This window comes from Anopheles nili, chromosome 2 (genome assembly GCF_943737925.1).
Source record: "Anopheles nili chromosome 2, idAnoNiliSN_F5_01, whole genome shotgun sequence".
NCBI lineage: Eukaryota > Metazoa > Arthropoda > Insecta > Diptera > Culicidae > Anopheles > Anopheles nili.
Window position 1 is genome coordinate 49,562,588 of NC_071291.1, and position 19,032 is coordinate 49,581,619.

At 33.7% G+C, this 19,032-nt stretch overlaps 1 protein-coding gene across 1 annotated transcript; it reads left to right on the top strand.

Annotated features, from left to right (window-relative positions):
* Positions 1-1,533: 1,533 nt before the first annotated feature.
* LOC128731761 (protein jim lovell) lies at positions 1,534-18,380 on the top strand. Its single transcript, XM_053824901.1, has 3 exons — positions 1,534-3,661; positions 5,426-5,563; positions 17,650-18,380. Exons 1-3 carry the CDS (start codon positions 1,534-1,536, stop codon positions 18,378-18,380), a joined length of 2,997 nt encoding a protein of 998 aa, XP_053680876.1.
* Positions 18,381-19,032: the final 652 nt, after the last annotated feature.

Consider the following 19,032-nt stretch of genomic DNA (forward strand, 5'->3'; position numbering starts at 1 on the left):
CAATGGGAGTTTCAGTCTCCCAAAATTATATACAATGAGGTTCTCAATACAGCATTGTTTATAATATTTTCAATATATTTAGTAGACTTGTTGGTTCGTTTGGCAAAAGGATACAAGAAATTAAAATAGCAGTATTTAGGTTAAGGTATTGGTAGAATGCATAGAACAGATTGATGGATTTGATAAAAACTAGTATATGAAGAGTCATAAGTTATAAGTTAGATGCACGACCGTTAGCTAGAATATGGTCAAGTTATATTTCGATGTTTCTCTAAATTTCATTGGAACATGTGTGACATAAAACTGGCTTATAATTTTTTATTTCTAATCATAATGTATGGGCTTAGAAGAGTTCCATTGGTTTTGGCTACCAATGCCAAAATGTTATAGTATTAGTGCTACTGTGATTTGTGGTGGAAACGTAATCGTAAAGGTGTTAATCAGAGTGGATTGAACTGATGTGAAACAAAAATAAAAATAACAGATAAATATGAGATTTTACTCAATGAAATCATGTGACATGATTGATTTGGATGAGAAATTCGGCAACAGTTCAGTTCAATGGAATTAAAAAAGGATACCTTGGTTGAATTTATCATGCAAAATATGTTATACATCAAGTTAGATATGACTTGTACGAAATATTGAACATCGATATGATATTTAACTGATTGATTATTAATCAATTGTTGTTGTTGATTGTTTATTATTGTTGCTTTAATTTAAGCGCACAGATATTGTATTCGTTCAACTTTTTAATAACTTGATTCTCACAAATGTAGTAGATTGTATTTTGTATTTGTAGAATGTATTTTATTGCTATTATATATTTGAAAAACCTTAATAATCTATAATAGAATATTCGTGAATGGTTGCAGTATTTTACAAAAATAATGTAATTGAAAAACCTAACTGTTTATGGAAGAATATTTGTGAATGGCTGTAGTTTTATATTTGTGTAGCCTAATAGTAAATTGCTTTTCGAATGACACATGTAAGATCGAGATAACAATGGGCTTCATTTCAATTTTTAAATGCAATCTGTCATAAAGAAGCGCGCTACAGCAAAAGATCCAAATAAAATTAAAAAAACACCCTATTTTTCTCTTCATTTTCAGAGATCAGCATGATAACCACCAACATCAGCAAAGAGATTCGGCAAATGTAATGAAACATCGCGTAAATCAGAAATAAAACATTGCAGTGAAAACCAATCTTTTCAACAAAAAAAACATGATAGAGAAGAGGAACTAAAACCTCGCACATCATTCAATGTACAGCTAAAATTCAGAAACAATCCTCACTGCAACTCTCGTACAATGAAAAATAAAACGAATGACACAGTGCGGCAAATAGTGATCTTAAAACAGATTTTCTGAAGCTCCTAGCCGTGTTAAAAATTTTTGGGACATCTGTAAAACGGCTACAAAGAAAGCAGTGACAAGGAAAAAAGCGTGACGTAATTGGTTTTGGATCTACATTGGAAGCAACAATTTCGGAATTAAAGAACGTGTACACCTATAAACCAAAAGTATGAAGGAATCATTTGAAATCATGACAGATCAAGAGCACTACAGCCTTCGTTGGAACAACCACCAAAATCATATCCTTCGTGCATTCGATACGTTATTGCAAACGAAAACGTTAGTCGATGTAACATTGGTATGTGCCGAGACCAGCATTCGAGCACACAAAGTGGTCTTGTCCGCTTGCTCGCCGTTCTTTCAACGCGTCTTTTCCGAAACCCCATGCAAACACCCAGTGATCGTGCTGAAGGACTTCCGAGGATGGGTTGTACAAGCGATAGTTGATTTTATGTACCGTGGCGAAATCAGTGTTCCGCAGGAGCGGCTCTCTGTGTTAATACAGGCGGGAGAATCGTTACAGGTACGTGGGCTCATTGATCATCCGGTAGCAGCCAACACACCGACACCGGCACAGTCACCGGAAGATTTCAGCTTATTGGATAGTTCGCTAATATCACAAGCATCTCCCTCACTACCGTCGCCAAACCTACAAGCTAATCACCAATCGAGACACCTTAGAAATCATCCGCCTACAGGTAATCATCTTTCCTCAAGCACACCGAAGCTATTGCTGCCACCGCAGGTATTTACTGACCCGTCAGTCAACCTACCTGGCCCTAACGACCCCTGTACCTCACCGATGCCTCGTCGCAAACAGGCTCGCCCACGTAGGCGATCGGGGGACTGTGCGCCACAGGATCTGAGCAGCAAACCTTCAACACCTGTCCAGCAAGTATTGGACGATGAGGAAATAGAACACCAAATGGCTGATGGTAGCGCTGACAATGATGATGATTTGGAAGAGCTGGACGATGAAGACCAAGACGATTTGAAACGCATTTTGCAGCGAAGCCAATCGGTCGAAGAAAAACTAGTAGCTATGGAGGTCAGGGATGATTTATCATCTCAACCACCTACAAATGTAGCAAAAATTTGCGACGAAAGGCGATCACGATCATTGCACAAATTGAGTCCACGTAAAACATCCGCCCTAAAAGGAAACTCCGGTCTTTTGAAAGTAAGTGGATTGGACCCTGTAACATCGTCTTCATCATCTGGCTCTTCGATTTCCGATGGGCCAGAGAATCTATGCATGAAGAAAACCTCTTCCAGTAGCAAGGAGTTAACTAGCAATTATTCGAGCGTGATTAGTGATCCGAGCGAACAGCGTGGCATACTAACATCGATTGATATTTCTAATAACAACACTGCCACTGCCGAAGGCAACGATCGAAGCGAGAGTTGCGACGGTGCTGACCGCCTGACTGATGCGAATAAGGATATTTCTTCACTTTCTGACAGTCATGTCGGTAGCCGAGGTATTCTTTCGTTGAAGGATATTCGACACCTTAACCGTACGGCGTTGAATCGCTCTTTCGGATCAATCTCTCCTCCCCCTTCCTTTGCTTCGCTGAACAACAACCTGCATCCGGCGTTAGGCCTTATGCACCATCATCATGGGGAATCTAAACGAGTAAAGCTAGAAGATCGTGACGAAGAACGATCACTTATCCACGATGAGCTAATGGATCCTCCACACTTTCTGGATCATATGGATCTCGCTCTAAGCACACATCAGCATCCATTGACACATCATTTGGCCCACCAACAGCATCTGCACAGCTTGTCCCCGAATCTGCGCTCATCTGCGGATGATGGTGGCATTGACAATAACACATGCAACAGTAGTAATAGCAACAAACAGAATAACAACGGTACCTCCAACAATAACAATATCGGCAGCTCCGGTTCAAACAATCATTGCAATATACTGAGTCAGCCTCATAGCAATCCGAGTACCAAGCATCACAACGTCTCTGTCGGAAGACCGGATACTCCCAGGCATTCGTCCCTCGGCAACAGTGGAGGGGGGCATTCTAATAGTGGCAACAACAATAATAACAACAATGGAAATAACATTATCAATAGCAATAGCAGCCTTCATCATGGACACCATCCACATCATCATCTTCATAATGGACCCAAAGCCGGACCGAAGGATTTTTTGCAAAGTCCTACTCTAAATTTTCCACCATTTTTCAATCACTCGGAAGGACCACCAAGGCCATCGCATTCACCTCTTCCGTTTCCGCACATACCGTCAGTCTCTTCACTCACGCTCACCCCTCCCCACAGTAAGTACTACCAATTACTACTTATAAAAACTTGATGAGCTTGTTGAAAAAAAATATTTTGCGAAACCTAAAAAAAATATATTTTGCTGTTAGCGAATTATTTGCTAATGAATGCTCGAATAGTTTAATGAAATTCGAGCTCTCTGTTTTCCTATGCTTTATCTTGCAGTCTCCAATTGTGGGTAATAAGAGAAGAAGAATGTGGATCAGAGAAATCCTATCAATGATACAAATTTTTGTTTCTCACGTAACAGTTAGTGAGACATTGCCAACCGTTGCATTGTAAATGTTATTCAAAGGGCGTTGCACTCGTTATTCGTATTACCTGTCGAATTTGGTTCGGTGTTGACGAAGTTTTATAATCCATGTTAAGTCCAACTCCCACGAACCTTCTCTTACGCACATTTTTTGTGTGTGTTGCTGTCTGATGTTTGATACATAGCTTCAGCGAGCAATAGCTTTGCGCTTTGAAGAACATGGTCTCCCACAAAAGCCAGAGTAAAAATCTCAAGCTACAAGTGTTCTGCCCCCATTCCATGCTTTCTTCGCCTTGTCCAAAAAGGTGGACCAGCAATAAAAATAAAAATTAAGATATTTCCCCATTGTTTTCCACCAAAATTTCGCGGTTTCATTTCACTAACGTTCCTGGCGTCCCGCTCTCTACCGCATACCATGCGATCAACAATGACCATATAAAATTACATATTTTATCATATACGCTTGCGAGGTCGCCGCTCCATTTGCCCTTTGCATTAGCTCTCTGATGCCCCCGTTGCTGCTGTTTTCCACGGAGGGGAATGAATGACATACCCCAGTCAACGGGGCTCTCTGGCGGCATTGGCTATCTCAACGCGATTTTCATCACACAGCTGGACGAGAAATGTTCCCTCGGCAGTGATAATATCATCAAAAATAGCTTGGTCTTCTTTGCAATGACCGTGAGCATCTTACCTCGACCACACGTAATTAACGCACTAGAGAAGGTGTCGTTTTTTGGAACCGATCCCGTTAGCCTCCTTTCGAGTTCTGTACATGACGTGGGATGATTTTTGAATGAGTGAATCGCTGAAATGGGGTAAAACTTTTGCCCCAGCCATGCAACATGATTAGCACGGGAAAAATCTCAACTATCTCCTGCGTTGGCGTCATTATACCTTTTGTTTTTGGCTGTTTCTCTCATTTTGAATCGTTTTGTTTTCTAACCAACTATGTATGGATGCATGAATGGACACATTCAATCACATCGAACTCACACAACTACCATGGACTACACCTAAAAAGTTCACACGATTTTTCTCTTCAACGTGTCTTCTCGGCACTAGTTATGGAGGAATATGTTGTGGTTTCTTTTTTGTGTGAGACGCAACTGCATGGGATTTTGGGAAATCTTATGAATCGTATAGAGTAGAAATGAGAATGAATAAATGCAAAAATATGTTCCATGGTCTCACACTACGGGTCTCTGACCATTCCGCTTTCTTATTTTTGCCTGTGAAGTTCGCTGCGCTTCAGCTCATTTTTTGGTTACGTAGGTTTTGGAATGATTTATTGTACATGAAAGATTGAAGGTACAGGTACCACACTGAACACATTTTATTCGAAACAAGTAAAGGTGTTTTTCCGTGCATACATACAACCTATAAAATTACAAAAAAAATCTTCTCGTTTCTAAGAAAATTACATCAATTATATCCATGACTTTATTTTTTCCAATTATTTATATTTTATATCAATTATATCAATTATTTTTTTTACATTTTGCAGTGTTTGGACTTGATTCTCCGCTAGGACTCTTTCCACCAGGAATGGATCCGGGTAAAATTTACAGCCCCCTAATGGAAATGTCTGATCCACGTAGTATGCATCATGAGGGTCCTCCTTTCTTGAAGAAAAAATGTAAGTGTACGTATTTTACATATTACTTAGCGATACATAAATATATGTTTTAAACCATCAATCAATCTAAAGAAGATTATGTAAATTCACATTTTGTCATTTGTTACATAGAATTTTAAGGACGGGTTGGCAAATTTTATTTACTTATGAAACGGATATTATCAATCAATCAGAGCCAATTAACATTTATTTGGACTCCTCATAATTTTGTATAATTGTTGCATTGTTTCGAAAGCAAGTGGTTTTAAATGTGCGCTCTGGTTCATGGCACGTATGATCAACCAAATCTAACAAGTGTGTGGAGAAAATTTCCTTAAATTTCTCTTTAAACACAATTGACACTGCTGAAATGTTTGTTCCAAAGACACGGTCTTTTGGCTCTAGCATTAGTTTTAATTGCATTTTAACTACCGTGGGAATTCATCAGTAATGGCTATCGATGTCCGAGTTTCACCTCACTAACAATTTAATGCTTGAATATGTTAACCTCATGTGTGAAGTTTCGCACTTTTGATAGGTGTTTCTTGTTTTGCACCAGTTTCCATGGAATACTATGTAGACAACAAGATTGCTCTAAATGGGTTCAAACTTTATTAATAGAATAAATTTCCAATTTACAGACAGTATATTTCATATGATATTTTTTTCGTTTGACAATCGAATTCTGCGTAAATTTATATCATCACCACACATTACGAAATGTATTACGCCTCATTCAACATTTCATCACTAAGACTTTATTATAACATTTTCTCGCATTTGTATTAGTTACGTAGTTGAAAAACCATATAGATAAACATATATATATATATATATATATATATATATATATATATATATATATATATATATATATATATATATATATATATATATATATATATATAAACATCTAAATATATTAATTACGCGAGTGAAATGTTATCAGTCTTACGTAGAAAATTGACTATTGACAAAACTGTTGAAAAAAAAAATTTAATTTGACATTCTTTTCAATGTGTTTGAAATCTAAGGCTTCATTTAAAATTTTAAAATACAATATATTCGATGCCTCGATTATATCATAATTCTGCTCCTTTTATTTATAAGATTTATATTTTATATTTATATTTTATATTTTATTTTTATATTTTATTTATAAGATGTGTAGGTTTATTCAACATGGCCTACTTTTATTACTTTTAATGATAATGACTTAATTCAATAATTACACAATTATTTGACATCATCAAAGCATTTTTTCCGGTTTGGTCAGCCTAGACTTCTTGATTTTTTTTGCTATAATTTAAGAGATTAAATAGAAATATTTCACGTTTGTAACGTGCTATTGTTGTTAACGAATGTATCATTTTGTTAAGCATTTTTCAATCTGATTTTGTGCTTAAGTTCTGGTTATCTGTTGAGTGTTTGCTTAAAAAATGATGCGTTCGATTTATTTTATTTGTTGTGACAAATTTTCAACCTTGCCTTTTCCTCATTCAAACAAGCAGAATCGATTTTCCAACCCGTTCATTGTGTTGCTGGGTTTTTGGTTTTCGTTAGTTTGTCGGGTAAGTCCTTGGATCACCCACGACTCTGCATTTTTGGAGCATTGTTTGAAAGATGGCTCGGTTTAAGGTGGTTCCCGACTTGTAAGCATAGTGTGCCCTGTTTGGCGAGGAGCAATGTTGATTTGTTATATTTAAAATTTCGATTAAACAATCTCGTACGTTACCGTTGCTGACATCGTTTTGTGTGCCTTTGGTTTTGACAGATATTTATTTCCCTTCATAGACTAGTGAAGAAACTGTTGGATATGTTATTTACCATTCTACATAATGCGAATTTGTTCCATATAGGCAACACAAAGCACAACATGCAATCGCAAGAATGGGACACATGACCATATAATTTCAATAGACTAGTACAATGAAACAATAATAAATATTGTTAAGATACGTTTACGCAACAATTAAACATATACAAATACATTACATTCCATATTTTATGCAGATATTTATCTATATACATATTCATCATATATCTATAATTACGTTCTGTCTAACTTATTTATATAAATACCAATATATGCAATCAAAATTGTTTAGAAATAAAGTTAATTTCATTTGAACTATTTTCTTGAAGTATTTCAGAGCTTTATCGTGCTTCAAATATACAAAATTGTTTTTTTTTTATTTTAAAATTACCTTTTTTCAAAATAATCTGGAAACGTCACTCAAATATAAAATAATTGTGTTAGAAATTTATAGAACTACAGAAATTTTTGAGAAATCAATAGCCGTTTTAAATCCAAGCGTCAACTTTGAAACTTAATGTCAGCGCATTGCGCTTTTCATGCACCTGCCAACTCAAACGGTAGACCTGCCTTACGGCACATTTTTTTTCCTATACATAGAACTTCAATTGCCCACAATACAATAAAATAAGAAGTAAAAAAAATCAACGTTAAAAATCACGTCTAATTTTCATGTTGCAGTCTAGCCTGTTTCGCTGATTTTGTTTGCCGGTATCATAAAAATCATTATTTAAATTCGTTGCTCCGGCCAACGAAACTTCGCTCCGCACAATCGTCGACAAAATGAGTCGTACCAATTTCCTTGTCAAACGCTTGATTTTGAAAATTATGTTTTTGGATATTTCGATTCTATTTAACAAATAATTTCAAATGGCAGTCGAATTATACAATGCGTTATATTACTTTGGAACACACTTATTTCGATTATTCAAATCAGAGATCAATGCATTATAAACCTCTTTGTAAAAATACATATTTCCTATAAGCATATAGTATACATTTCCTATAAGAAAAAATGCATCCATTCAAAATGTATTTTGACTACGTTTAAATAATGTTAACCAATACGTTTTAACCCAATTAAAAGTATAGAACAAATTGAACCAAAATCCAATAATACCCAACACATAGATATATAATGCATATTAGAAACAAAGCCATGAAAAACGAAACTAATTCATGCTTTCAAGTACAACTATTGTTGTACTTGAAAGCGTGAATTAGTTTCGTTTTGCTAACTCTATTGCTCAAGCCACTGTCGAAGGCTTTACTCTAGCCGCAGATCGATTTCGAATTCCTCAGCAGCGAGCAAAACACCAGATATTGACAACATATTTAATAACGTGTGTCAGCAGTATGACATAATGGGATTAACCCCAAAACGAAATTTAGAAAGTAGTTAACTGCACTGGTTAAATTTGTCAACTACACTGTTAAAAACGTTTTTACCATCTGGTGTTGATTGTTGTTAAAAATACCTGTCTATTGAAAATTCCTGAAGAAACAAATATGTCTTTTTATCAATATTTGACATCGTATATAACGAATCGAGCACCAGTTTTAACAAATCAGTAAAAAAAATTAATTTTTTTCGTACAATATGTATATATTGAAATGGCAAATTTTAAAATAAATACTGCCATATCGATTTCAGACTAATTTACGTAACATTAAATAAATTACGACATATATATATATATATATATATATATATATATATATATATATATATATATATATATATATATATATATATATATATATATATATATATATATATATATATTTATATATATTAATATATATATATATATATATATATATATATATATATATATATATATATATATATATATATATATATATATATATATATATATTGTACGACATCTATTAAAAGAACATATATAAACAGAGAGAGCTGCATCATCAATACGTGCATACAAAAATGTCACTGTAGCTAAAGCTTTTGGTACAACTTTAGCAGAACAAGTCAATACGACGGCAAGAATTTTCAATCCACAAACAATTGCAGTTATTCATTAGAATAGCAAAAAGTTGAATAAATCACTTTTAAAAAAATAAACCTTTAATTTATAGCACTTCGATTAATATCAAGTAGTAGCAATCGTATACTATCGTTACGGCTAACGAAATAAAAGGAACTATTATAAAATGATCATGTATCTAAAAAATGAATCCGAATAGCGGCGACACACGATCATGAAATTTATTATTCGAAACTCGATAAAGTTTATATTTAAAGTTACGTCTAATACGTTCCTTTTGAATCATTAATTATAAACATGATCTTCACAATTTTAAATAACGATTTGTGGATAACTAATTGAGGTGTAGCCTTAGTTCTCCATTTTCGAGTAATTTTTTTTTTCGGATCATGCACATACACATGAAACATCGGAGTGATTTTTTATAAGTGTCTTTCATTCAACGCATATGACAGATATAATAATGAATGTAATTATGCGCAGTGTTTAATGAACATTGCGCTAGTAAAATTTGAAATAAGCTACCTGTTTTAAAAACGTGGTTTACAATATAGGTACAGCTTTGTTTTGTGAATTTATCTAGTTGAACAAGAGCTAATTTCATTTCGTATTTTGTATTTTGATGTCTTTTTCTTGCTTAACTAATTAAAAGATTATTCACTTGCAGTAACAAAAAATCAAAAAGAAAAAAATAAAACGGAAAACTGCAAAATTTCGAACATTGGGTTTTGTTCAACGTTTCTACATGCTAAAATAAAATCATATAACTGGTTTATAGGCATTTCATCTTTTTATGTATCATAATTTAGTAAACTTATTCTTAGTGAGTTATTTCATATTTGTGTTATGCGATGATGTGATGTGATGATGGTGTGTGATGTGATGATAAAATATGTATCATTTTGAAATGTTACTATACACTAATTATCCAAGCTGAACGTTTGTAACTAACCCTTAAAATTACCCTGCAGAAAAATCCAATCAATTTAGAAGCAATGTTACAAAATCTATCGAATCCAAACACAGTAGTCCATCCCCATTTGCTTGAGTAAAATATCGTCAACAAAACAAAAACGTGTAAAAAAACAGTAAACGTTTTTTAAACATCATTAAAAATGTTCTAAATGAGTTAGCGTAAGAAGGACATATACACTTCCTGCACGTAATGTATTTTTATGCTTACACATTATCTTAGACAAGAAACACCACAAGCAACACGTCAAACGTGTGGCGATAACTCTCTACCACGATAACTTTCCATAAATTCATGGGAAAGTACACCCTTTATAAATAAGTCATTAATTCGGTTCTCCTGAATTTCATCACTTACTGAGTAACAATACCTATTTTTCATAGATAGGAGATGGCAACCGCACATGATTCTACCAGTTTAGCTCAAGGAATCTATTGCAATATGTTTTGAGCCCAACAGGAGATACTCCTATTTGATGTTGACGGTATTAATAATAATAATAATATGATGATGATAGGAGGTATCACAAGTTTTCACAATATATTTTTGATACAGAAACGATGTAAAAGGGAAAGAAATACATACACATATACTTTTACACATGCATAATAATGCTATAGAAGATGAAATGATGAAACTGATATCAAAGCTGCGAACGTTTCACACAAATTGATACTACTTATTCCAATGCTTGTTTTGTGGGATAACCAATACACTAATAAAGAGTGTGTTGTGCGATCTTTAAAGGTATTGAAATAAGAAAATAAAAAAGAATGAACTCCTAAAAAATATACCTGCATTGGATAACTTGGAACTGAACATGCCGATGCCGGCTATGAAAATGATGATGATGCCGCTGATACTAATGATAGAATGTGTATCAAAAATGTATCGCATGAAAAAGGGAGGACAACGTGCTACAGTGGAAAGAGATAAATGATGCAAATGAATCGACATGACAATGTGGGAAATTATTAATCATCATTCTTTCAAGCGAAAAACCTCCAACCCTCGATATCAACTGCAAGCCGGAAATCTCTCTAGAGCGATAATCCTCGCGGCATCAATTGACGAAAGCGCGGAGAGTGTATGAGCAAATGCCGATGGACCACACTCAGGTGATGTTGGAAAAATAAAGAAAGCGTTTTAGAAGCGGGTTGACTTTCGACAAGATTCCACGAGGGTAGATCATTCATATTCCATGATTAGAAGTCCATCGCTTACAGTGTATCTACCGCCGTTATAGGTCGCACGTTCTCGAAACAATTTGGGACGCGTACCTCTCCCGGCGTTCACTCGTAGCAGCTTGATCGGGATTGTGTATAGTTAACTGCTGATCGATCCTCCCAGCATTCGTGAGCCATGGGTGCGGTACTAAGAGATCAAAGCTCCCGATACCGATTGTTTTGGCGCGAAATAAGGCGTCCGATAGCGGGTCGCGGTAAACCCGTGTACATTGCTTAAGATTCTCTGATGTCATGTTATTTTTGGGAAAGTCAAAATCCCCAAACTTAGCTTGTCAATGTAAACGAGATTACTCGTTTTTCTCATTCGTGATCATCACTTTATTCGAACGTAAAATTATGCTGTAACAGTGCTGGAGAATCATTTTAGACAAGAAAAGGTAAAAAAACTGAACAAAGTCATAAAAGTCATCAAAGGCAACATTACGCTTCATAGTTTTCATAGTAACATTACGTTTCATAGTTTTCAAAAGCACGAATGATTATTCAAAAATCAAATTTGTGTTTTGCGATTCTCTTTTTTCCATTTGTTGAGCTATGTATTTGTTTTGGTTTTATTTATTCTGATTAGACTAGATGAGCATTTGACTTAATAAATAACATATAAGTAATAAACATATTCGTTTAATCTGCTTTTCGCCACTTCATTTTACTTTCACTCTAATGGCTTTCAATCAGATATATTTCTTGTTGTAAAATGGTCAAAGAACTCAATAATTATAGTTGCAGTGCGATGATACTTTCAGTTTATTTGCAATGAAAATTGCTCTCAAAGGTATACATATAGAAAGCCGATGATACGTTGCACCAAACGTTATTTGTTGTGAGTTTGACCTAAAATTAATTAAATAAATTTTTACACCATGTTTATACAGCCTAACTAAGAATGATTTAATACCATATGGTGATTACGATTGAAAAATAAGCAAATAATTGTAATGATAATTATGGTAATATATTGATATTATATTTTTTATTATAATTTATAACTTTTATGCTAAGCTTTAAAAGCATTGCTTTGCTGATTTTTTGCAGTTGCTGACAGTATTTTCAAACTATTTTTTATTCACCTTTACAAAAAAAGTTTTATGCTTGTCGTTTACCTTTTTCAATTTCTATTGCCAGCTGACAGATATATGGATAGTTAGTTAAGCACGTTAGTGATCGTATACATATCAGATAATCACAAATGCAAACAGGCATACTTCTGCTCTTTACTCTTTGCATAATTCGCAAGGTACCGCGCCTTCCGCGTACACAATTGACTGCAGGTTATTATATGCAAGTAAATAAAAGGGCTTTACGTTTTCTGTTGTTGATAATCGAAAGGGAACGGCAAATTGAACGAAAACAAACTCGTAGATAGCCGCCATCGGTAATCAAGATAAATCATCAATCAATTTTGCAAGCCGATGGCGTTACTGTTACGATTGTTCAAAGAGCTACGCGTTCATTTAAGCTTTCAGCGGCATATATATCTGCACTAGCTGACAATACGACCACTATCTGTAGGTGGAAGGTAATTGAACTGTTTTTGGCCAAACCAAGAGGAGGAACAAAGTCGAGTAAACAATCGGTTCACATAGAGCTATGAAGTAAAGCGCATATGCAAAATAAATGTAGTCGAAAAGCCTATCATTACGCGGGTCAATATGTTGCTGACTTGAACTATCCTTAATTTGAAAATTACTTCAGCGATTTTACCTTTTTTATGCTGCTTTTGCTGCAAGCGTTTTGAACATATTTCAACAGATACATTCAATATCTACGGGGCACAGAATGATACCATCACATAACCCAGTGATGATTTCAAGGAGAATGAAAAATGATCAAATGGTGAATGCTCACGGTGATCTTTGCAGAAGGAAATTGAGTAATAGAATGATTGTGTTTAGAAAAATGAACGGTAAATAATAATGACTCTATTGAATAGAACACCTTTGCCTAACCTATATTAGGCTGATCAATATCAATAGAAAATTCTCATTTATAAAAAAAATATATATATATATATATATATATATATATATATTTATAAATATATATATGTATATATGTATATATATATATATATATATATATATATATATATATATATATATATATATATATATATCTGCAAATGCATTAAAAGCATTCGTTTTAAATCTTGAATGTATTAAGTGTATTGGAACGCCATAGACGGTAGACACTTGAATTGCGGACTGCGCTTCTTTACTGATCCGGAAACGTTTACCGGTCGTGGTTCCGGTAGCTTTCGGCTACTTCACAAATACCACAGGATGAATCTAACAGTACTGTCTTTTTGATGCGCAACTTTATACGCCTATCAATTTCGGAGACTCACTTAAGCTTCTATTCAAAGCACCACGTTCCCATAAGCAAGTAATTCTTCCAACATCTCTGGAAGCGTTACATCCCCCGCCCGAGCCTATGTGGGCTTCTTCACAGTTTTCGGCGCCTTGAGCCCTCCGCATAATGTTTCTCCTTTTCTGAAAAATCGATGTATCTTCCACAAGAGAGGGAGCAACGGACCACGAAAAGATAATAATACACCTTACCATCCTGGTCATTGTCCAGCCAAAAGAACGTTTTAGCTTTATTCTCACCTACTGTTTCCCAAGAAAGTCGACTACCGTTTTGCTTCATTCGATTTGTAACCACCGCTCATGCATCTTCCGGACGCTTCGTGCTGTTACAGCGTTGCCCGATAAATTGGTTTCATTTTACATTTATACAATTTTTTTATTTTTCCAATTTGCTCTACAAACACTTATCGGTTCACAGTTTTTTTTTTTCATTCAATCAATTTCGCTTCATTCAACTAATTCAATCGAGAACATATTTAGACACTATTACCAAATCAACATAAATGATACGATTTGTTATGACCGACTACCAGCATTGTCAACAAATTTTATTGAAGCTTATAAAATGATAATGTAGGCATGCAACTGTTAACTATGACCATTGAAAAATCACTATTGAATTTTATCACGTACCGAGTAAATAATCTAAAGACAGTAATAATTTATTTACAAAAATAATTTTCATTTAAAATTAAAAATAATTTTATAAATTATTATAACTTGCCATAATCCATTATTAAAAACATATTCGAAATCTCTCAACTTGATTGCTGATGAATTTTTACAGAATTTTGACTAACAAGATACAACAAAAAATCAATTTAATCATGCAATTAAAGCATGCAAGAAACAAGTAAATTAAAATAAAAAGAAAAAACATTGAAGCTTTAACAGTCCCTGACCATCTTCGTCTTGACCTGGATAAAAACGAACAACGAAAAAGAGCTAAAAGTTCGCACGGTTGCTGAAGTAACCAAAGCAATAATCGCTTAACCCTTCGTACTGTGACTGCAACGGAAGTGGCTTTAACGCGAGAAAAAAATTACACATTGCACCTGGTAATAATCGAACACCAGACAAAACTTTGGCTGCAGCAGAAAACATTAATTTATATAGATATAAAATATTCTTAGTTCAAACAAAAAATATCGCAATGTCTGTATATAATAGACAGGAAGAACCTGACGTAAAATTCCTACCTCAATTTTAAGGCTCTTCAATCATTTTCTTGACTTTCAAAAAATTCTCTTTCTTTCTGCAGTTCTCGCTATCTATATATCTATTTTTCTTTTTGAGAAAGAGATTCTTTTTGAGATTTCTCTTTCTCCCTCTCTCACTTTGGATTGGTTTTACTTTCACTTTTGCTTTTTGGCTTTCGTTTTTTTGCTTTCATGTACTGGTTGCAACTTGTTTTTTTTTCTTTTTGAATCAGCATCAATCGTTTATGATGCAAAATCATTTTTTCTGGGAATGCAATGATCATTCACAACAGAGTTACGAACGGTTGATCTATATTTTGGTTTTAGCCTTTAAAAACATGCTTCAAAAAATATAATTTAGTATGACGCGATAAGTTAAAAGTGTTGATAGCATTGATATTTTTAAAGGTGACACGGGTTTTCTCACGTAAAAAAGAGTTGAATTAAAAAGAGCGTTTTTGAAAGTCATTGGTTGAAGATTTATATCCCGATCAAAGCGTTCTTGCGCCATGCCGTATGAAGGAATCGTAATCATTGCGTGAAAGGTTTTATAGTCACGATTTTGCCATCGGACTGCTGTCAGTAAACAATTTGCTCGTGAGAGAAGCTTTCATTTGTTGAAAACAGAATTTCTTTCCATTTTACCCATAGCGATTCAATAGAATAGTCGTCGATATTGTATGCTTTCTTTAAATCATAAACAATATGATAAAAGAAAATTTTTATTTTCGGATATAAGCTACTATCAATGGCATACTCCAGTGTAATTTTTGTCGTCCTAAAGATAAACACAATATAAACTGAGTTAATTGAATGCCACGCATGAACAACGATATCAGATTGTAATCAAACGTCATATGCTGACAAAAATAAAATCTTAATGTCGGTGAACTTCCACATTTGCTGCCGGATCACTTTTCATATTTATACAATTATTGAACCAAGCATCGTTACGAAAGAAAAAGCAAAGAGTATCATTTAAAAAAAACTAAAGATGAGATCAGCAAAGTCATCTTTTTCATACCTGCATGATCACGCTGACTGTGGTAATAAAATAATAACACTTTTCACCTTTCACACATATACCCGTCAAAGTCTAGATTGCTAGGTAAAGTTCAATTTACGTTTGGTGAAAGAAACCAAAATGCTAACGAGGCGTGTTATCCCGCCCGCTGCAGTAATTCCAGATCATACTGCACTACGATGTGACGTTTCAATGGAACCGATTCGTGAAATGTTACAGCCGCTCAATGTTTAGCGCTCAAAGAATATTGATGTAAACTAAATACGGTTAAACTGATATTTTGAAGCAGTGGATAGCAAAATACAACAAGGATGATCTGACCTGAAATCGGACTACGATTAAAGCAATGATGATTCGACATAATCAATTCCCTTTCATGCTAACATTACGTGTATATAGTAACAATCAGTGAGGCGGTCAACAGGTTTGGAAAAGATCATTTCACCGGTACCGACGAGATGTTTAAAGGCATATGTTTTTGCCGTAATAAAACCTTTCGTATCGAACAACGCTGCTCTTTTTGACTCTTTTATTTGAGGGATGCTCGCTCATATTAATGCAAAAGAGATCTTTTGGTCAGAGCATGAACAATTTGATTGGTGGGAATACGGTCTATGACTTTAGTAAAACAGGGCAAGGTAATTATTTGAGATTACTAATTGAAAGATAGAAAGCATGTGTATGTAATTGAACAAATTGATTATTGTCATCAATATGTTTGTTATGTCTCCTAATCGCGGAAAACCCAACGTGAACCAACTAAAATTACTAACAGACAAGGGGTGCAAATATTAGAATCAGTGATAAATAAATAAAGATTATAAATAACCAGTGCTAAAAATATATACATATAAATATATATATATATATATATATATATATATATATATATATATATATATATATATATATATATATTATATATATTATAATTATTATATATATATATATATATTATATATTATATATATATATATATATATATATATATATATATATATATATGTATATATATATATATTATATTATATATATATATATATATATATATATATATATATATATATATATATATATATATATATATATATATATATATATATATATATATATATATATAATATAATATATATATAATTATATATATATATATATATATATATATATATATATATATATATATATATATATATATATATATATATATATATATATATATATATATATATATATATATATATATATATATATATATATATATATATATATATATATATATATATATATATATATATATATATATATATATATATATATATATATATATATATATATATATATATATATATATATATATATATATATATATATGTAAATATTTGTTTAATTACACAAATGAAAAACATTTTATCTTCATCAAATAATAATCAAATTTAATTACCATACTTTATTATTCTATTTTTCTTTTTTTGTCAACAGTGAATCGACCAAAGGGGCAACATTCAGCTCCACGAGGTGGACCCCCTCGATCTTGGACTAACGCAGAGCTTACCGAAGCACTTCAGCACGTGTGGAACAAAAAAATGACCACAAGTCAGGCTTCACGAATCTTTGGAATCCCATACAATTCTCTGTTAATGTATGTACGGGGCAAGTATGGTAAAAGTTTGAAGCTAGAACAACTACGCAAAGACTGCATCAGTGGACCGCCGATCGAGTTGCTTCAAATGGGTGTGGGCAATAATAATACAAAAGACAAAAAAGAAGGTAAAGATTCAGATCTGCATCATAGCCACCATTCGGGAAGTGGCGCTGGACGGGAAGGAAGCAGTGGTCCAAACAATAGCAATGGAGGCAGCGGTAATGGGAATGGTGGCAGTGTTAATGAACTACGAGATCCTCGATCAGCGTCATCGGAACCTGAGCTCCTTCCTAGTCCTAACACTTTATTCAACCCATTTCCGGGAGGATTCTATCCAGATTTTCCTGGAGGGTTTCCGGGACTTCCACTTAGTATGTTAAATCTCTTACCACCAGATCGACATCCGCATCACGCGCTTCCGATGTCAGTCGACGAAGATTGTAAAAGTGATAGGTCAAAACAGTCGCTGGACGATGATTTTCAGCAGCCATTGGCACTCAATCGACCTTCATCAGCGCAGTTGTCGGATAGCCGCCGGGAGATATATCAGCAAAACGGGCAGGAATAATATTTAAGATTCGTCAGTCCACTTTACTCTACTAATATATGAAGTCTTTGGGTGTCCAATGTTTTCGCGGAATGGAGAAATGGAGAACTATTTCTTCGAATTACTTCCAAAAGATTTGTTGTTCATCCTAGCTATATTCGGAGCATTTCTGTTAAAATATTTAATTTTTTCAATACTTTTCCAGCTGTCATCGGTCACAGTTTCATACATCAAAATTTTCGATCAACAACAATCACAAACATATGTGCAATTAGATAGAGTTATTCCTATGTGGCGACGCTATATAGCATAAATGATGATTATACGGTTTTTAGTGGAACGAAAAGCAATCCATAATCTTGTTTAAATCAGCGATGCTGCAAAAAGTTTTGGTCTAATTAGTGAATCAACACTGACGAACAAGTATTTGCTTCATCTTTAAACGCTCATTACGCAATGAAAGTATTTTGCACAATTTTAAAATTTGATGCAGATTGTTTAGTTGATGTATTTAGTTAAAGTAAATTCCATATTATTAAGTTAGTTCAATCATTATGTTTTCTTACAGAGAGAAGCTTTGCAATATTTTGTATTGAGTTCTTCTTTCGCCGCGAAGTATTGAATTTTTGCAGCAATATTTGAACGATGACTGCTTGGTCGGATAGAATCTAAG

Excerpts from the sequence above, each read along its gene's own strand:
- LOC128731761 (XM_053824901.1), top strand. The coding sequence starts at position 1,534 with ATGAAGGAATCATTTGAAATCATGACAGATCAAGAGCACTACAGCCTT. Across the intron at positions 3,662-5,425 it reads CACGCTCACCCCTCCCCACA|TGTTTGGACTTGATTCTCCG; the intron begins GTAAGTACTACC and ends TACATTTTGCAG. Across the intron at positions 5,564-17,649 it reads CTTGAAGAAAAAATGTAAGT|TGAATCGACCAAAGGGGCAA; the intron begins GTACGTATTTTA and ends TTTTGTCAACAG.